Raw genomic sequence first — 21,843 nt, 5'->3', positions numbered from 1 at the left:
CTCCAATCTATTCTAAACTCTGCTGCCCGACTAATCCACCTGTCCCCCCGCTATTCCCCAGCTTCTCCCCTCTGTCAATCCCTTCACTGGCTCCCAATTGCCCAGAGACTCCATTACAAAACCCTAACCATGACATACAAAGCCATCCACAACTTGTCTCCTCCATACATCTGTGACCTCGTCTCCCGGTACTTTCCTGCACGCAACCTCCGATCCTCACAAGATCTCCTTCTCTACTCCCCTCTTATCTCCTCTTCCCACAATCGCATACAAGATTTCTCTCGCGCATCACCCCTACTCTGGAACTCTCTACCACAACATATCAGACTCTCACCTACCATCGAAACCTTCAAAAAGAGCCTGAAGACCCACCTCTTCCGACAAGCCTATAACCTGCAGTAACCACCGATCGACCAAACCGCTGCACGACCAGCTCTACCCTCGCCTACTGTATTATCACCCATCCCTTGAAGATTGTGAGCCCTCGCGGGCAGGGTCCTCTCTTCTCCTGTACCAGTTATGACTTGTATTGTTTAAGATTATTGTACTTGTTTTTATGTATACCCCTCCTCACATGTAAAGCGCCATGGAATAAATGGCGCTATAACAATAAATAATAATAATAATAATATTTTACAATGATTACTAATCCTACAAGGAGACTTGAACAGCTGATCACATGGATAACACGCTGTATTAATGTACTGATGTGCATTATCTAGTATTGACTGACCGATAGGCCATTGCACGGCGCCTCCGGCAGAATCGGAGTTATACGGCAGACATGGAGGCCACTGTTAGACTTCCCTGTTGCCATAGCAATAATCAGCATGCCATGATTGCAAAGAGGTGACCAATGCACTGACAGAGGGAGCGATCTCGCGGACAAATTCCGGTGAACTACTTGCAATCTGGACACACAGTTATTTACATCCATTGGTGGGAAGCAGTTAAGGGTCACACTGAATCGATTTTTGCATACCCCGAGTAGGCTAGAATGTTTCTAAAATCGTTCAGTTGCAGGGCAGAAACAGTTGGACACGAAGGAACGAATGCTAACAAAAACAAAAAAAAACACAAAAAAAAAAAAAACACAGAAAAAAAAATGCATACCTCTTCATTTGGCAAGGAGACGTAAACTCTTTTAGTAAATCTCCTGCAAACAGAATGATTTAGTAATAAATAGTAATAAATGCATAGCAGAATAACAAACATGGTAAGGAGCTAGCAACATTATCAAAATCTGCTTCATCCATTACAGAACATGTCTGCAGAGGACAAAAGGAGAGGAAATCACTCACTGGGTGAAGGAGAAATCCTTCCAGAGCTGAAGCTGCGCACACACGAGCACTAGCGAAGACAGCAGCATCCGGACACAAAACTCACATACAGCATTATTACTGGAAATGGCAACTGAAAGCAGATTGCAAACTTAACTTCTGGCCCAATTACAAGTGCGGATCATCGCCAAACAAGCATCCTTGGGAACCTTCGTTCCCAATCGTGGGCAGACAGCCAATCCGACAGACAAGCAAAATGCTTGTTTGGCAGCTGATTGGGATTGCTGGTGTATGGGCAGAAATTAGCTTGTTGGGTCTGAAAATGAATCAAAGTATGAAGATTGCAGCCTGGAACTAAGTTCACTGGTCACTAGATGGGGGAAGTATACCTTTATGGTAAGATTATCATTAGAGCCATGTAAAGGCAGAGCATTTAAGACTTTGTAACAGTAAATAGGAGATCCTGTCTGAACAATCCCTTTACCCATTACGACACCATACTATAGCTAGACTCCATGCATATTATACATAGTATTACTTCCTGTTACAAAAAAGGTCAGTTTTTACGTTATTTACCTGAGAACTGCCTCATCCAGCTCCTGAGGTCTATTGGTTGCCCCCATAACAAGAACTCTGTCGTCACCTACAGACTGTACCTGTTGAAAACAAGGACACGTCAGAAATAAAAAAAGTTGAGAAAAAAACCCTCTAAAAATAAAAAAATATTGATGCATTCAATTAACCAATCAACCCTTTACAGAATAGATAATACACAGCTCAAAAAAATAAAGGGAACACTTAAACAGAATATAACTCCAAGTAAATCAAACTTCTATGAAATCACACTGTCCACTTAGGAAGGAACACTGATTGACAATCAATTTCACATGCTGTTGTGCAAATGGAATAGACAACAGACGGAAATTATTGGCAATTATCAAGACACCCTCAATAAAGGAGTGGCTCTGCAGGTGGGGACCACAGACCACATCTCAGTACCAATGCTTTCTGGCTGATGTTTTGCTCACTTTTGAATGTTGGTTGTGCTTTCACACTCGTGGTAGCATGAGACGGACTCTACAACCCACACAAGTGGCTCAGGTAGTGCAGCTCTTCCAGGATGGTACATCAATGCGAGCTGTGGCAAGAAGGTTTGCTGTGTCTGTCAGCGTAGTGTCCAGAGGCTGGGGGGCGCTACCAGGAGACGTGGAGGGGGCCGAAGGAGGGCAAAAACCCAGCAGCAGGACCGCTGCCTCAGCCTTTTTGCGAGGAGAAACAGGAGGAGCACTACCAGAGCCCTGCAAAGTGACCTCCAGCAGGCCACAAATGTGCATGTGTCTGCACAAACGGTTAGAAACCGACTCCATGAGAATGGTCTGAGGGCCCGACGTCCACAAATGGGGGTTGTGCTCACAGCCCAACACCGCGCAGGACACTTGGCATTTGCCACAACACCAGGATTGGCAAATTCGCCACTGGCACCCTGTGCTCTTCACAGATGAAAGCAGAGTCACACTGAGAACATGTGACAGACGTGAAAGTCTTGAGAAGCCGCCGTGGAGAGCAAACTGCTACCTGCAACATCCTTCAGCATGACCGGTTTGGCAGTGGGTCAGTAATGGTGTGGGGTGGCATTTCTTTGGAGGGCCGCACGGTGTTGGGCTGTGAGCACATCCCCCATCTGTGGACGTTGGGCACTCAGTCACGGACCACCCCCGGCACATTAACCCCTGGCACACTGCGATCAAACATAATCACAGTGTAAAGGGGGATTAGAGAAGCATCGGCAGCGAGGGGGCTCCCTGCGTGCTTCCCTGAGACCCCAGGAGCAGCACGATGTACTGCGCTGCTCCGAGGGTCTCCTTCCCTGCAGGCCCCCCGGATCCAAGATGGCCGCAGGGACCTTCGGGGGACTGCAGCAGCGCGCTGTGCAAACTGTCACATCGGAAATCTGACGGAGCGCTGTGCAAACTGCCAGATCAGCAATCGGATACATTACAGTACTGTCTCCCCCCACCTCGGGACAATAAAATAAAGTAAAAAAAAAAATAAATAATATGTAAAAGAGAATTTATAAAAAAATCCCTAAATAAAAGAAAATATTCCCTAATAAATTCATTTTTTGGAAATAAAAAACAAAACAATAAAAGTACACATTTTTAGTATCGCCACGTCCATAACGACCCACCCTATAAAACGGTCCCACTAGTTAACCCCTTTATTGAACCCCTTAAATAAAAACAAAAGGAAAACGCAATGCTTTATCATACCGCCGAACAAAAAATGCAATAACGCGTGATCAAAAAGACGGATATAAACCATGGTATCGCTGAAAACATCATCTTGTCCCACAAAAAAAAAGTCGCCATACAGCATCAGCGAAAAAATAAAAAAAGTTATAGCTCGCAGAATAAAGTGATGCAAAAATAATTTATATAAAATTGTTTTCATTGCATAAAAGCGCCAAAACATAAAAAAAACGACATAAATGAGGTATCGCTGTAATCGTACTGACGTGAAGAATAAAACCACTTTATCAATTTTACCACAGTGGGAACGGTGTAAACGCCCCCCAAAAGAAATTCATGAAATGCTGGTTTTTGTTCATTCGGCATCCAAAAAAAAAATCGGAATAAAAAGCGATCAAAAAATGTCACGTGCCCGAAAATGGTACCAATAAAAACGTCAACTCGTCCCACAAAAAATAAGACCTCACATGACTCGGTGGGTCAAAATATGGAAAAATTATAGCTCTCAAAATGTGGTGATGCAAAAACTATTTTTACAATAAAAAGCGTCTTTTAGCATGCGACAGCTGCCAAAAATAAAAACCCGCTATAAATAGTAAATCAAACCCCCCTTTATCACCCCCTTAGTTAGGGAAAAATAATAAAACTAAAAAGAAAAATGCATTTCCATTTTCCCATTAGGGTTATGGCTGAGGTTAGGGCTAGGGATGTGTTGGGGTTAGGGTTGGAGTTAGAATTGGGGGGTTTCCACTGGTTAGGTACATCAGGGGCTCTCCAAATGCAACATGGCGTCTGATCTCAAATCCAGACAATTCTCCGTTGAAAAAGACAAACGGTGCTCCTTCCCTTCCAAGCTCTGCCATGCGCCCAAACAGTGCTTTACCCCCACATATGGAGTATCAGCCTACTCAAGACAAATTGCACAACAACTTTTGGGGTCCAATTTCTCCTGTTACCCTTGGGAAAATAAATTGGGGGAAAAATTATTTTGGTGGGAAAAAAATGTTTATTTTTATGGTTCTACACTATAAACTTCTGTTAAGCACATGGGGGTTCAAAGTGCTCACCACACATCTAGATAAGGTCCTTGGCGGGGGGGGGGGGGTCTAGTTTCCAAAATGGGGTCAATTGTGGGGGGTTCCCACAGTTTAGGCACATCAGGGGCTTTCAAAATGTGGCATGGCTTCACAATCTCAATTTCAGCCAAAGAAGTCAAATGGCGCTGCTTCCCTTCTGAGCTCTACCGTGCGCCCAAATAGTGGTTTACCCCCACATGTGGGGTATCAGAGTACTCAGGACAAATTGCACAATAACTTTTGGGGTCCTGTTACCCTTGGGAAAATAAAAAGGAAAAGATCATTTTTGTGGAAAAATATGATTTTTTAATTGTACAGCTGTACGTTATAAACTTCTGTGAAGCCCTTGGGGGTTCAAAGTTCTCACAACGTAACTAGATAAGTTCCTTCGGGGGGGTTTAGTTTCCAAAATGGGGTCACTTGTGGGGGGTTTCCACTGTTTAGGCACATCAGGGGCTCTGCAAACGTGACATGGTGTCCAATCTGAATTCCAGACAATTTTGCGTTGAAAGTCAAATGGCGCTCCTTCCCTTCTGAGCTCTGCCATGCGCCGAAACAGTGGTCATCCCCGCACATTATTATTATTATTATTATTTATTGTTATAGCGCCATTTATTCCATGGCGCTTTACACGTGAGGAGGGGTATACATAAAAACAAGTACAATAATCTTAAACAATACAAGTCATAACTGGTACAGGAGGAGAGAGGACCCTGCCCGCGAGGGCTCACAATCTTCAAGGGATGGGTGATAATACAGTAGGCGAGGGTAGAGCTGGTCGTGCAGCGGTTTGGTCGATCGGTGGTTACTGCAGGTTATAGGCTTGTCGGAAGAGGTGGGTCTTCAGGCTCTTTTTGAAGGTTTCGATGGTAGGTGAGAGTCTGATATGTTGTGGTAGAGAGTTCCAGAGTAGGGGTGATGCGCGAGAGAAATCTTGTATGCGATTGTGGGAAGAGGAGATAAGAGGGGAGTAAAGAAGGAGATCTTGTGAGGATCGGAGGTTGCGTGCAGGAAAGTACCGGGAGACGAGGTCACAGATGTATGGAGGAGACAGGTTGTGGATTGCTTTGTATGTCATGGTTAGGGTTTTGTAATGGAGTCTCTGGGCAATTGGGAGCCAGTGAAGGGATTGACAGAGGGGAGAAGCTGGGGAATAGCGGGGGGACAGGTGGATTAGTCGGGCAGCAGAGTTTAGAATAGATTGGAGGGGTGCGAGAGTGTTTGAGGGGAGGCCACAGAGCATGAGGTTGCAGTAGTCAAGGCGAGAGATGATGAGGGCATGGACTAGGGTTTTTGCAGATTCTTGGGTGAGGAATGAACGGATGCGTGAAATATTTTTGTGAACATCAGGTATCGGCGTACTCAGGACAAATTGCACAATAACTTTTGCAGTCCAATTTCTCCTGTTACCCTTGGTAAAATAAAAAAATTGGACCTGAAGTAATTTTGTGAAGAAAAGTTACCGTATATATTCGTGTATAAGCCGATCCCCCTAATTTGGCCACAAAAAACTAGGAAATACTCGTGTATAAGCCGAGGGTGGAATCAATAGACTATGCGCTGCTCCATAGAATATGCCCCCCATATGCTGCTCCATAGAATATGCCCCCCATATGCTGCTCCATAAACTATGCCCCATATGCTGCTCCATAAACTATGCCCCATATGCTGCTCCATAAACTATGCCCCATATGCTGCTCCATAAACTATGCCCCATATGCTGCTCCATAAACTATGCCCCATATGCTGCTCCATAAACTATGCCCCATATGCTGCTCCATAAACTATGCCCCATATGCTGCTCCATAAACTATGCCCCATATGCTGCTCCATAAACTATGCCCCATATGCTGCTCCATAAACTATGCCCCATATGCTGCTCCATAAACTATGCCCCATATGCTGCTCCATAAACTATGCCCCATATGCTGCTCCATAAACTATGCCCCATATGCTGCTCCATAAACTATGCCCCATATGCTGCTCCATAAACTATGCCCCATATGCTGCTCCATAAACTATGCCCCATATGCTGCTCCATAAACTATGCCCCATATGCTGCTCCATAAACTATGCCCCATATGCTGCTCCATAAACTATGCCCCATATGCTGCTCCATAAACTATGCCCCATATGCTGCTCCATAAACTATGCCCCATATGCTGCTCCATAAACTATGCCCCATATGCTGCTCCATAAACTATGCCCCATATGCTGCTCCATAAACTATGCCCCATATGCTGCTCCATAAACTATGCCCCATATGCTGCTCCATAAACTATGCCCCATATGCTGCTCCATAAACTATGCCCCATATGCTGCTCCATAAACTATGCCCCATATGCTGCTCCATAAACTATGCCCCATATGCTGCTCCATAAACTATGCCCCATATACTGCTCCATAAACTATGCCCCCATATACTGCTCCATAAACTATGCCCCCATATACTGCTCCATAAACTATGCCCCCATATACTGCTCCATAAACTATGCCCCCATATACTGCTCCATAAACTATGCCCCCATATACTGCTCCATAAACTATGCCCCCATATACTGCTCCATAAACTATGCCCCCATATACTGCTCCATAAACTATGCCCCCATATACTGCTCCATAAACTATGCCCCCATATACTGCTCCATAAACTATGCCCCCATATACTGCCCCACAGACTATGCCCCATAAGCTGCTCCATAGAACATACCCTCCATATGCTGCCCCAGACTAAGCCCCCATATACTGCTCCATAGACTATGCCCCTATATACTGCCCCATAGACTATGCCCCATAAGCTGCTCCATAGAAAATGCCCTCCATATGCTGCCCCATAGACTATTCCCCCATATACTGCTCCATAGACTATGCCCCAAAATGCTGCCCCATAGAATATGCCCCATATGCTGCTCCATAGAATATGCCCCCATATGCTGCAAAAGAAAGCCACACTCACCTCTCCTGGGTCCATCGCCGCTGTCTGCCCCTTCTTGTGTCAGTGACTTAAGCCAGCAGAGGGGCGGCGCGCACTTAGGTCACCGCGCCCCCTGCTGCCTGAACGTCACTGACACAGGATGCAGCAGAGACAGCGGCGAGCAGCGATGGACCGGGGGACAGGTGAAGGGAAGGGAGATAGTGGAGAAGCGAGCGAGGCTGCAGAGACCGCGGCAAGATGGGTAAGTATAGCGATCCATACTTACCCATCCTGCCGCGGTCTCTGCAGCCTCGCTCGCTTCTCCACTGTCTCCCTTCCCTTCTTGTCTTCAGCGGTCACGTGGTACCACTCATTACCACTCATGAATATGCGCATATTCATGAGTGGTAATGAGCGGCACCACGTGACCGCTGAAGACAGGAAGGGAGACAGTGGAGAAGCGAGCGAGGCTGCAGAGACTGCGGCAGGACAGGCAAGTATGATCTCCGACACCCCCGCTCCCCCTCCGACCCTCAGGTATATGACCAGTGTATAAGCTGAGAGGGGGACCTTCAGCCCAAAAAAATGGACTGAAAATCTCAGCTTATACATGAGTATATACGGTAAATGTTCATTTTTATTTTTAAACATTCAAAAGATTCCTGTGAAGCACCTGAAGGGTTAATAAACATCTTGAATGTGGTTTTGAGCACCTTGAGGGGTGCAGTTTTTAGAATGGAGTCACTTTTGGGTATTTTCTATCATATAGACCCCTCAAAGTGACTGATGTGGTCCCTAAAAATAAAATGGTGTTATAAAAATGAGAAAATCGCTGGTCAAATTTTAACCCTCATAACTTCCTAACAAAAAAAATGATGTAAAGTAAACATGTGGGAAATGTTACTTATTAAATTTTTGGGTGCCATATCTCTGATTTAAGGGCATAAAAATTCAAAGTTGGAAAATTGCGAAATTTTCAACATTTTCACCAAATTTCCATTTTTTTTAACAAATAAACGCAAGTTATACGAATGAAATTTTATCACTAACATGAAGTACAATATGTCACGAGAAAATAATGTCAGAATCACCGGGATCCATGGAAGCTTTCCAGAGTTATTATCTCATAAAAGGACAGTGGTCAGAATTGTAAAAATTGGCCCGGTCATGAACGTGCAAACCACGCTTGGGGGTAAAGGGGTTAAAATTAAAAAAAAAAAAAAAAAAAAAAAAAAAATTTAAAACAAAAGTTCAAATCACCCCATTCAAAATGAAAAAAAAAATAAAAAATTCACATTTCGTATTGCAGAGTTCAGAATCGCCTGATCAGCATTAAAAAAAAAAAAACTAACCCGATCGGTAAACGGCAAAAACGAGAAAAATAATTTCAAAACGCCAGAATTTTTTTTTTTTTTTTTTTCTCGGTGCACTACATTGCTATAGAATGCAATAACGGGTGATCAAAAGCTCGTATCCATACCAAAATAGTTTCATTAAAAACATCAGATAGGCACGCAAAAAATAAGCCCTCACCCAATCGCAAATCTGGTAATGCTACATGACTAGCAAAATGGCGCCTTTTTTTCTTTTTTTTTTTTTAAACCAAAGTTTGGACTTATTTATACCAAAGCAAAAAAAGAACCTAGACGACTAACAGTAGTAGGACTGAGTGCACGAGTTCCAGTCAAGAAGCCTTTCATCTCCGGCAAACTCGAGTTTGACCTTCCAGCTCTTTGCAAAAACACAGCCAATGGAAAGAGACAGATTGACCTAAGGTGTTGTGGTCAGATGAATCGAAGTTCAATCTGTTTGGTAGTGATGGCAAGCACTATAAATACCACCCAACTGGAAAACATAATGATGTAAAGTATCAAACACCTACAGTGAAACATGGTGGTGGCAATGTCATGGTTTGGGGCTGCTTTTCTGCATCTACATAGAACTGATGGAAATATGAATGCTACCATGAACAAGGATGTACTGGAGGATGTAATGCTGTCACATGGTAAAACCAAAGTAGGCAGGGGCTGGAAATTCCAGCAAGACAATGATCCTAAGCACACATCCAATTTAGTCAAAAATTTGTTAGCAAAGAAAAATGTTCACCTGTTGCAATGACCAAGCCAATTACCTGATTTAAACCCTTTAGAGCAGGGTTTCCCAACTCCAGTCCTCAAGGCACACCAACAGATCATGTTTTCAGGATTTCCTTTGTATTGCACAGGTGAAGCAATTATCACCTGAGCAATACTAAGGAAATCCTGAAAACATGATCTGTTGGTGTGCCTTGAGGACTGGAGTTGGGAAACCCTGCTTTAGAGGATCTTTGGGATGATTTATGGCAACAAATTGGGATCATTACCCATAGCAATATAAATGATTTGTTTGCAGATTTGCAAATAGAATGGAGCAAGATCCCTTAGGATGTCCTGAATACCCAAGTGGCTTCAATGCTCGGTCATTGTGGTGCAGTAATTAAAACAAGAGTTTATGCTACAAAATACTAAGTTATGGCATTGTATACAATGAATTACTCTCTATGTTGTGATCAATAAATAATATATGCAAAGTTTTTGGCAGTCAGTTCTCTTTAATTAAATGACCATACCTATATCCTAAAGCATTTTGGTTAAAATTAAGGTCTTGCATGACGACAACTTCATGCACTTTCAATTCATCACCAAGAAAATGGCATAACAATTAGAAAGAAATATTCACACTTAAAATGCAAGACTTTTGGGCACTACTGTATGTACCATCAATGTAATCTACAGCTTGTCGTAAAAAAGGAAATAAGCACAACTCAGCTGATGGAAAAATGAAAGCTAGAATAATGACACCACAAATCAATCTATCTAAAATGGATATTGCCATAATAACAATGATCCAAACAAAGTTTACACTTTGTCTAGTGTGCAGACAGAGTAAGATTTAACAAAACCCTACTTTATTAAATGTTAAATGAGATGATCGATACGTGTATCCCAAAATGGTGCCACTGAGAAATACAACTCATCCCACAAACACACAAACCCTTACGCAGCTATGCTGCAAAAAAAAAAAAAAAAAAAAAAAAAAAAAAAAAACACACTAAAGCTCCTGGAATGCACAGGTCAAAATATACCTGGTCTTTGAAAGTGTTAAAGTATTAAATAACATAATTCATAATAGTCTACATTATAGAAAGAGATCGTAAATGAAAATTCCAGTATTTATATTTGGAACGATGACTAAATGGCTTAAAGCAACAGCTCAAAACCTCTCCCCACAATTTTCACTTGCCCCAGTATAAGTTAGCAAATACATGCTAATCATCCATGACTGGTGGCTTAGTAATCTGTACTTTATAAACTACCTGCCCTACAGTAGAAGAATCCACTCTCTATGCACTGACTTAAGCCTGACAGTAGTAGAAACCTACACAGCAGCCAATCCAAGGAGGGAGACCATGAACCAAGAAGACGACAGGAGGCATGTCTCAGCAGCTCATTAGATATTGATCGTGTATCCCCGAGGAAGCACATCCGGTGGCGATACATGTGGGGGCCTCGTTCTCATATGATCCAGTTTACCTGGGTGACTATGCACATCACACTTTATTGCAGTGTTACTACTTACCTCTTATCATATTGCATCAGCTATAACTTAGTATAGTGTGTTTACACCCATTTCACCTAGAGAGCGTTGCATATATATAATAGCTATCAAGCCAGTCATATTGGCCTAGGAAACAGGTTATGGCACAGTGTGCACATTTTTAAATGTTTTTAATTGTGCGACAAAGATTTATTCTATTCACATTTTACAAATGTAATGATCTTCTGCACTTTTTTTTAGTATCAAACAGGATGGGACATTAATATTATAATTTGAAAAATTGTAAATAAGTACCGGTATATCAGAGTAGCAGGTTCCCTTGAGGTATAGAGAATGTGAAAATTAGCAGAACCTTCTTATGAACAAGGATAATAAAAGCCAAATAAAAATATTGGAACAGTACCAATTTCTAGCACAAATAAGAATATAAATAGTCATGAGCGAACATGCTCCGATAAGGTGTTATCCGTGCGGAGTGTCTTTGGCGTGCTCGAAAAATATGTTAGAGTCCCCGCAGTTGCAGGTCTCATGGCTGTTAGGCAATCCCTGCATGTGCCGCAAGACATGCAGCTTGGGGGGACTCGAGCACACAGAAGACACTGTTAGCACACGAGCACACTCCGATAACACCTCATCCGAGTATGTTCGCTCATCACTACATACAAACACTTTAGATTTATTTTGCCTTATGTCTAATCAGTACTTACACCATCAAACTCTATTAAAAATTCAGTTTTTAATCGTCTGCTTGCATCATGTTCTCCTTCTCGCCTTTCACATAAAAGGCTATCAACTTCATCTTTAAAGAAAAGATAGGGAGGCAGAATTGAATATACATACAAAAAAACGGAAAGTCACATCTTTATTAACCCATTCGTGGTCAAGGTTTGTTTTTTTTTTAAATTTTGAGCTTCTGGTAGCCAAGACCATTTTCACACTTACTGAAAGCAGTCACCTGGCTGCACTTCATATACTAAGGCATCTTCATGCAATCTTGCATCAAATTGAATTTTTTTTTTTTTATGAACAAATTACACAAAAATGAATATTAGATGCTAATTTGTGACTCAGACAGAAAATTAGATATACCATTCCAACTTAAAAATAAAGGTTTTACCCAGGCTTTATCCTTAACCTTATCTTTACATAATCATCCCAACTGAGTAGACCAAAAATCTGGTTTTATGCTGAAAAACCTAAATCCGGCATGTGTCACTTAGCAGTAACTTTGGAATGCCTTCATAAACCAGTCACTCAGAAATGTTTGACACATTTGAGCCCCATTTATGAAAACTGCCTTAAAAAAAAAAAAAAAAAAAAAAAAAAAGAAGCTAATCTTTCTTGCCCATAGCAGCCAGAGCTCAGCTTTAACTTTTAAAACTGCTCTGCTGAAATGAAAGCTGTGCTGTGATTGGTTGCGCTGAGTAATAAAAAACAGATTTTTCTTTAAAGGAGTTGTCCGGTCATAACAGTTAAGTCTGCAGTCAATGTAATGATTGCCGGTTTCAGACCCAGGAATGGAGTGTATGTATGAGTTATACATATCGCCGGCCAGTGGGCGCAACCTCATGCCATACACTTGTATGGAGCAAGGCAACGCCCTCTAGTTGGACAAGCCCACTGGCCATCCGCATCCCTAGACAGGTTGCAGACTCGGATCAATACAAGTGTATGGCATGAAGTCGCACCCACTGGCCGAGGGCATGTATAACTCATACACAAACTCCACTCCCAGGCTTGAAACCGGCAAATCCCCAGTCACACAGTGACTGCAGACTTATCAGTTTTGACTGGACAACCTCTTTAAGACAGTTTTGATAAATGAGGCCAGGGCAATATGTATTGAAACTATTTCAAAATGTGCACTTTTCAAAACTTGATGTCTGCCCTTTAAACTGATAGACCCTATCACAATGAAGTAAAAAAAAAAAAGTAAATAAAGCCCTCCTTTATCACCCCCTTAGGTAAAAATTATCAAATTTAAAAAAAAAATGTATTTCCATTTTTCTAGTAGGGCTAGAGTTGGGATTACGGCTGGGGTTTGAGTTAGAATTGGGGGTGTCCCACTGTTTCGGTATATCAGGGGGTCTCCAAACACAACATGGCTCTGCCATTGATTCCAGCCAATTTTGCGTTCAAAAAGTCAAACAGTGCTCCCTTCCGAGCCCAGACGTGTGCCCAAACAGTGGCTTTCCCTCCATATACGAGGCATTGGCATACTAAGAAATTGCACAACAAATTTTGTGGTCCATTTTCTCCCGATACCCTTGTGAAAATAAAAAAAATTTGGTTCCAAAGTAAAAATTTTTGTGAAAAAAAATAAAATGTTCATTTTTTCCTTCCACATTGCTTTAGTTCTCATGAAGCACCTGAAGGGTTCATAAACTTCTTGAATGCGGTTTTGCACTCCTTGAGGGGTGCAGTTTTTAGAATGCTGTCACTTTTGGTTATTTTCTGTTATATTGACCCCTGAAACGCACTTCAAATGTGAGGTGCTCCCTAAAAAAAAAAATGGTTTTGGAAATTTTTTTGGAAAAAAATGAGAAATTGCTGGTCAACTTTTAACCCTTATAAACGTCCTGACCAAAAAAAAAAAAAAAAAACCTGTTTACAAAATTGTGCTGATGTAAAGATGACATGTGGGAATTCTTATGTATTAACTACTTTGTGTGACACCACACTCTGGATTTAAGCTATGTGCCCACGTTAGTGTTTTAAAACTGATACAAAACAGGACGACTTCCCAGAAAACGAGTGTTTTTTTTCGCTTAAAAACCGCACGTTTTTGATGCGTTTTTTCCCCCGCACGTCTTCTGGACTCATAGGAAACAGCTAAAAACCGTGGACTGAAGCGGAAAATAATGAGCATGCTGCGTTTTTAACCGCTAAGCATTTCCTATGCGGAAAAAAAATGCATCAATTGGCACAAAGGCCAAAATGCATTAAAATTAATGGGATGCTTATTTTAAGCGTTTTTGAAGCGGTTTAACCCCGAAAAACACTTCAAAAATGCTTAAAAAAAAAACACAACGTGGGCACAGCCTTAAGGGCACAAAAAGTGAAAGTTTGAAAATTACAAAAAAATGGTTATAAATAAATGCAAGTTACTGTATATACTTGTGTATAAGCCGACCCGTGTGTATAAGCCGACCCCCTCCCTAATTTTGCCACAAAAAACTGGGAAAACTTATTGACTCGCGTATAAGTCTAGGGTTAAATGGTGGTCCAAGAAGAAGCTCCATAGATAAACCCCACCCATATGCTGCTGCACAAGGGTTAATGCTGCCCCATAAGATGCTCCATAAATACCCCTCATTATATGCTGCTCCACAAGGGTTAATGCTGTTCTATAAGATGCTCCATAAATACCCCCCATATGCTGCTGCACAAGGGTTAATGCTGCCTCATAACATGCTCTATAAATACCCCCCATATGCTGCTGCACAAGGGTTAATGCTGCCCCTTAAGATGCTCCATAAATACCCCCCATATGCTGCTGCACAAGGGTTAATGCTGCCTCATAACATGCTCTATAAATACCCCCCCATATGCTGCTGCACAAGGGTTAATGCTGCTCCATAAGATGCTCCATAAATACCCCCATAATATGCTGCTGCACAAAGGTTAATGCTGCCCCATAAGATGCTCCATAAATACCCCCATAATATGCTGATGCGCAAGGGTTAATGTTGCCCCATAAATACCCCATATGCTGCTACACAAGGGTTAATGCTGCTCCATAAGATGCTCCATAAATACCCCCCATGATATGCTGCTGCACAAGGGTTAATGCTGCCCCATAAATACCCCCCATATGCTGCTGCACAAGGATTAATGCTACCCTATAAGATGCTCCATAAATACCCCTTATTTGCTGCTGCAATATAAGAAAAAAAAACAAAAAAAAAAAAACGACAAAGACATACTCACCTCTCCGTCGCTGGGGGGGCCAGGTACCGGTGTCCTGAGCCCTCGGCAGTGGCAACATTTACCTGTCCCATTGCCATCCACCGCTGAGTCTCCCGGCTCTCTGCAGTGACAGCAGAGGGCGCACACTGACTACGTCATTGCACCCTCTGCCGTCACAGGAGGAGGACTCGGAGACACAGTGGTGCACGTCTTTGAACGGGGACAGGTGAATATCACTCTGCCCCCGTCATACTCACCCCTCCTGGCGCATGGTCTTTTCTGCAGCGGCAGCCCCTGCTTCTCCCTCTGCTTCCTGCATTCAGCTGGTCACGTGGTACAGCTCATTAAACTCAAATACGCGCATATTCATGAGTTTAATGAGCGGTACCACGTGACTGCTGAATGCAGGAAGCAGACAGAGAAGCAGGAGAAGTGACAGGAGAGGAGAGTATAGTCTCTGACACCCCCGCTCAACCCCCCCCCCGGTATATGACTCGATTATAAGCCGGGGGGGACTTTAGGCCCGATAAAGGGCTGAAAATCTCGGTTGATACACAAGTACTGTATATACGGTATATCAAAGAAATTTTACCACTAACATGAAGTACAATATGTCACGAGAAATCAGTGTCAGAATCAGTGGGATATGTTCAAGTGCTATAACGTCAGAGTGACAGTGGTTAGAATTGTAAAAATTGACTTGGTCATTAAGTACCAAACTGGCTCTGTCACTAAGGGGTTAACATACTTTATCTACCATGTTTTGTCTACACGTGTGAAGGATGCCAATATAATTCTGACTCACTTATTTCATATCCCCTGAACTTTTTTTTTTACTTCTCCTCGCAACCAGAAATGTCATTTGCCTGTACTGCTATGAAATATCACAAATGTCCAGCAGAGAATAAAGTTTGGAAAGAACACGCTAACAAAATGAAACAAAGTTATAAGGTTTTTACAGCAGGCTTTTGTTTTTTTTCCTTATCTAAACTGTAATATGTCCAATCACAATGTCTTCGGATATAATTTTTTCTTACACTGATCATAAAAGGAAAAATGCAAGAAAAATTCACATCTGAAACAGGTATTTCACCAGCTACGAAAGAGCAGCCATTTTTTCCTACCTATAAAAATTATAGATGGTTGTAGTTCTCTAGCCACAGAAAAGAGGGCACGCACTAATTTTTCACCTTCTCCTACCTAGAAAAGAAAGACAAAAAATAGAAGTACAAATATATGAAAAGTAGAGACATTTGTACGTGTATACAGCAAAAGGGTGCAAAAACAGAATAATATACCACACAACAGCGTGCTGCACATATTTTCCATCTGTGGAGATGCATAATGAATGTGTTCTATGAAGGATATAGACCAAATGAAGTAAAAAGAATATAGAATGCAAGAATTTAATATATATTTTTACATATGTGAACGGCAAAGCAAAGTCCAGCAATAACGTGAGCAATCCAGGATGCTGTTAAAAATTTTTTTCTTTTTATTCATAAATCCATTAAAATGCAATGGTCCAAGCAGTTCAAAACAGCAATAATGCAGGCAAGTCGTGCAGATAGGACTACGCGTTTCAGCGGTAGAACCCGCCTTCTTCACGGTCCAGAATCTGAACAGCATCCTGGATTGCTCACGTTATTGCTGGACTTTGCTTTGCCGTTGTTCACATTTGTATGGATGGACTCCTACATCCAGATCCGGGCACAACGGAGTTAACCAGGTCAGCTGAGGTTCCAGGTGGTTCACAGGAGTGAGCTGGTCTACATTGTTGGGTTTATATTTTTACATATGGTGCAAACGTTTTGAAGCAGGTGTAGTGAAATGCTGCAAGCTAAAAAGGCTTTAAAAATAAAATTAACACTTCTATTTCTTAAAGTGAATGAACAAAAGAAATTAAATCAAATCAATTATTTAGTATGACCACCCTTAGGGTACTGTCACACTTAGCGATGTACCAGCGATCCCGACCAGCGATTTGACGCGGTCAGGATCGCTGGTACATCGCTAAGGCTAGTTTCACATTAGCGTTTTTTTGCGCAGCGCATCGGGCGCATAAAAAACGCAAAGAAAAACGCAAAACGCGCGTTTTTTTAACGTCATGCGCACGCTGATGTGAAAAAAAACGCAGCGTTGTTTGCGTTTTACATGCGTTTTTTGCATGCGTTGGCGTTTTTTATGCGCATGCGTTTTTAAGTGTGACGTTTTTTCCATTGTCTAGAGAACATTCTAGACTTGTTTCACTCAAAAACGCATGCGTAAAAAAACGCAACCGTGCGCAAGACCATGCGCACGCATGCGTTACCATAGACTTCAATGTGTTGTTTTTGCGCATTCCGTGCGCAAGCGTTTTTTTGCCGAGACAGGGCGCACCAAAAAATCCAACATGTTGCGTCTGGCGCACCTGGCGCAAAAGACAAAAAAACGCATGCGCACGAAAACGCAAGTGTGCGCAAAAACATGCGCACGTCATGTTAAACATAGGTGCGCAGTGCGCATGCGCACGGGTGCGCACGATGCGCTGCGCACAAAAGCGCAAATGTGAAACCAGCCTAAGTGGTCGCTAGTGAGCTGCCACACAGGCAGATCTCACTAGCGACATCGCTGGGGATGGGGGTCGCTACTTACCTGTCAGACGTGGCGATCCTGCGTTCTCCCGCCCGGCTCCACGCGTCGCTCGTCGTCACAGCAGGAAGCGCCGCAGGAAGCGGACGACGAGAAACAGTCCTGGATGTTCTCGCGCGATCAGCGATAACCAGCGGGGGAGACAGTCGTAGGCAAGTATCACACACAGAGATATCGCTAGCAATATCGCTATAACGTCACAAGTTATAGCGATATTGCTAGCGATATCTCTTAGTGTGACATGCCCTTTAGCCTTCAAAACGGTATCAATTCTTCTAGGCAGCATACTTTCTACTCGTGCACAGTAATAATATAACATAACATAATACAGAATATAAATTATAATATATTACATACACGCATCTTACATACATATGTGACTTACATATTTAGAGGTGAGACTGGCTGCACTTATATTAAAGAAGGTTGCATTTGATTCAGCTGCTACCGCTTTTGCCTGAAAAGTAAAATTGGACAAAACAAATAAGTACAATCATTAAAATATTCGGCAACTACCATACTGCTGAAAATCTTACCAACATAGTTTTTCCATTTCCAGGAGGACCAAACAGTAGTAGCCCACGAGCAGGCGCTCTAAGCCCAGTGAACAACTGGAAGCAAATAAAGTAATGACAGATTTTAGGACTAAGAACCTACAAGTAACGTGTGTGTCACAATAGTTCAAAGAAAGAAATTTACTTTTAAAGTAAACATTCAAATAGTAGTAAAAACTTTACTCAGTACGACCATTGCCTCCTGGGGCAATGACTGTATTGACAAATGAAGGCTTCCTTTTCGGCTTTTTTAATAAATGTAGGATTTTATTTATTTTTTAATAAAAGACCACAGACATGAAATTGAAGCATTTTTACCCAAGTATCCAAAGGGAACCATGAGCAGCATAAATCAGAGCCTGGCTGATGGACTGCAAAGAGGTAGGCTTTATTCCGAAACGCCGCAAAGTTTCAGATTAAGCAAAGTTTTAAAGACAGTAAAGGCCCCGTCACATACAGCGATATAGTCAGTGAGATCGCTGATTTTCTGACGCCACAATGATTTCACCAGCAATATCGCTGTGTGTGACATGGATCAGCGACCGTCCCCCCCCCCCCCCTGCCGGGTATCGCTGATCGTGCAGGATCATCCTGGGCCGTTTTTTGACCATTGGTCTCCCGCTGGCCAGCGCACATCGCTGTGTATGGCAGCGGGAGAGCAACGATCAGCGACGCTGCACGCTGGTTGCCAATGTAAACAGTGGGTATCTAGGAGCCGCGTGGCTTTTAGATACCCGCTGTTTACCTTGGAAACCAGTGTGGTTTGTTTGGCTATTTTCTTGCTGAATGGGGAAAGTTTACCTTCCAAATGATGTATCATTTGTGTGTGTGGGTGCAGTGTAAATGGGGATACAAAGGAATCACCGAAAACCGGTGTTTAGAAATAAAAGAATAGATTATTAGTGCAATATATTTATATTATGAACAACTTTAAAAAAATCATTTTTTGGAAGTGGACAAACCCTTTAAGGAGTTAATATTAGCTTAGAGCCGTGTCAGTTTCCTCAAAAACTTCAAAGGAAGAGATTATAAAAAAAACATTTATATGTAAAAATATAGATTAGACCCCAAACAGTAGCCAATCTCAAAAGGAATATTAAGCTTGGTGGTGGAATACCATGGAGACCCTGATGAAAATAAGACTCTGTACCCCACTAGTTGACAGTATTCTAGATCATCTTTGTAACCACTCTGCATTGTCTTATTCCTCTGTTAATACTCATACGCTTGAGTTATGAATCCTTGTCACAGAAGCGTGCCAGTATAACGATTGGTCAGAGAATGAACGGGCTCAGCCCCAATTAATAACCGTTGTCAATTTATTCATGAATTTGTGGAAGAAATAAGGCTCAATTAACATCACAACCGTATGTTGGCGCCATCAATCAGAAGGATCTTTGTGCTTTCTGTTGGAGGCATGTGTCCACAGTATGATCATCACTGACCGGGTACTGGAAGTGACCATCAGGTTATCTGAACAGTTTTTCCTTTGATTTTTGATCAAGAATTATTTATAGCTGTATAATTTATATACATATAAATACCTCTGGACGAATAGAAGGTAGTATTACAATTTCTTGCAAGGCTTGTTTGGCGAGCTCTTGTCCTGCTATGTCTGAAAACTTGACAGATGGCCCACTAAATAAAAACAGAAAGTGCCATTCTTAGGCCATTATACGTCAACAAAAAGCTAATAAATACACATGTATAAGGGACGGAGCAAGCATATACACGTTTTCAGCATAAGCAAGAATGGGGAAAAAGTGTCTTTATTTACATAATACATTTTGGAATACAGAAGGTCCACAAAACATCTACAAGTCTATGTTCTGCCTCCGAACATGTTTTCTTGTCTCGGACATGTAAAGTAGAATTAGTCACCGGGTTGTGGTCCTCCCACCTTCCCGATACAATTCACAGCCGTGGGCTTTGAGGTGGTAATACACCGCAGACATGCATTACAGCCAGTATAGCTGTGTGGAGGATAAAATATGAAGTCTGGCAAAGGAAAATCTTTTCTTACACCAATTCAGCATAAAAAAAGTTATTAGTGTGTTAGTCGAGTTTGCCTAGAGTGGTCAGAGTATCGCAGAAGCTCGAGTGACATGTTTGAGTCCCCGCCAGCATGTTTAGCGGCTGTTAGACATCCAAAAAAGTGAGGATTGCCAGCGTTTCTCAGGCGATCCCTGCATGTTTTGTGGCTGTCCAACATGTGGCCGTGGGGACTGGACCATGACCCTCTAGGCAAACTCTAGTAACGAGCACTTGCGCTCATCAATAATAGTTATATATTCAATGCTAAAAAGACATTTGTAATGGTACTATTAATAGTGTAAGTGAAATCCAACACTTCTTTAGACATGGGGCCTGATTCATCAAAGCTTTCACTCCAGAATTCTGGTGTGGCGTAAAGCTTTGAAAAAGTTGAAAAGTTAGAGTTGCACCTACATTTCGCAACTGTTCTCTTCACACTAGATTATCCCAGCTTTGCCAAAATGGGCAGCGCTGGGACAGGACAGAGGCATAGTCACCACCACTCGTCATATTCATGACAAGCAGCAGCGTTTTCTGGGCCGCAAATCTTAATCCAGCGGGGGCTGGAGTGGGATTTGTGGCAACGCACACACAAATGAGTACGCCGCTCGTCCAACACTTCTGATTCATGAAGACGTGTGTGCCTCATCATGAATCAGACACCAAGAGACTATCAGACTACCGAAGGAGGTCTAAAAAAAACGCAAAATGTTCCAAAGAAAAACCCTTAAAACATAACCTTTGTTTTATTGAGTGTCAGGGATTTTCTGAAATATCACAAATACAAAGAGGTATACATGTTCGCCATAAAAATTAAGAAGGGCAGAGAAATGGGTAATAAAATTACATTTAGGCTTGGGGGTGGTGGATGGGGGAAGAAACCAGCATCTTTGAATTGTATTACTTACAAAAAATCCTCTGTTCCCCAAAACAGAAGGATTTTTAATTCTATTGTGTGCTGCTCATTGCCTGAGTAATGAACACCTCAGCAGTCTCAAAAGTGACAGATTTCCTAGGAGCAGAGCCATCATACCGCTGGTCCGAACTGTCACTCTTCAGCACAGGAGTAAAATGCTCCAGTAAGCAGAAAGCAAGGTAAAGGAGCGGTGCACTCCTGAAAACAGAAGATGAAGGGTGTATGAACCACCCATCTCCAGTGTATGATCAGTGCAAATATGCACCAACACAAATGAAGAATGTGTGAACACCATCCAAGTTAGTTAGACTAGCCCTATAAAACCCCATGCCATGGGAGGGGGTGGAGGGCAGTCACTTTCCTTTTAAGCCAAGGATTTACAAAAAGGTTAGGTTATAAGTAGTGATGAGCAAGTATACTCATTGCTCAGGTTTTCCAGAGCATGCTCGGGCAATCTCCGAGTATTTTGGTGTGCTCGGAGATTTAGATTTCGTTGTCTCAGCTGCATGATTTGCCACTTGTAGACAGCCTGAATACATGTGGGAATTCCCTAACAGGCATTCCACACATGTATTCAGCCTGTCCAGCAGTCTCAAATTCATGCAGCTGAGGCGATGAAAACTAAAATCTCCAAGCACGCCAAAATACTAGGAGACTACCCGAGCATGCTCAGGAAAACCCGA

General features: G+C 42.3%; 1 protein-coding gene across 2 annotated transcripts in view; it reads right to left on the bottom strand.

Annotated features, from left to right (window-relative positions):
- Nucleotides 1–21,843, bottom strand: part of SPAST (spastin) — a 90,202-nt gene that overhangs the window by 8,392 nt on the left and 59,967 nt on the right. For both annotated transcript variants that reach the window (XM_073545155.1, XM_073545154.1), the window contains 7 exons: nucleotides 19,755–19,848; nucleotides 18,193–18,267; nucleotides 18,042–18,113; nucleotides 16,150–16,225; nucleotides 11,824–11,915; nucleotides 1,857–1,936; nucleotides 1,114–1,156 (listed from right to left, as the gene is read on the bottom strand). In XM_073545155.1, the coding sequence (XP_073401256.1) occupies nucleotides 1,114–1,156; nucleotides 1,857–1,936; nucleotides 11,824–11,915; nucleotides 16,150–16,225; nucleotides 18,042–18,113; nucleotides 18,193–18,267; nucleotides 19,755–19,848 (532 nt within the window). The remainder of the gene's footprint in view (nucleotides 1–1,113; nucleotides 1,157–1,856; nucleotides 1,937–11,823; nucleotides 11,916–16,149; nucleotides 16,226–18,041; nucleotides 18,114–18,192; nucleotides 18,268–19,754; nucleotides 19,849–21,843) is intronic.

The sequence above is a fragment of the Dendrobates tinctorius genome, unplaced genomic scaffold, assembly GCF_039654945.1.
Source record: "Dendrobates tinctorius isolate UK_male_01 unplaced genomic scaffold, ASM3965494v1 ptg000140l, whole genome shotgun sequence".
NCBI lineage: Eukaryota > Metazoa > Chordata > Amphibia > Anura > Dendrobatidae > Dendrobates > Dendrobates tinctorius.
This window is presented reverse-complemented; position numbering and strand designations above follow the sequence as displayed.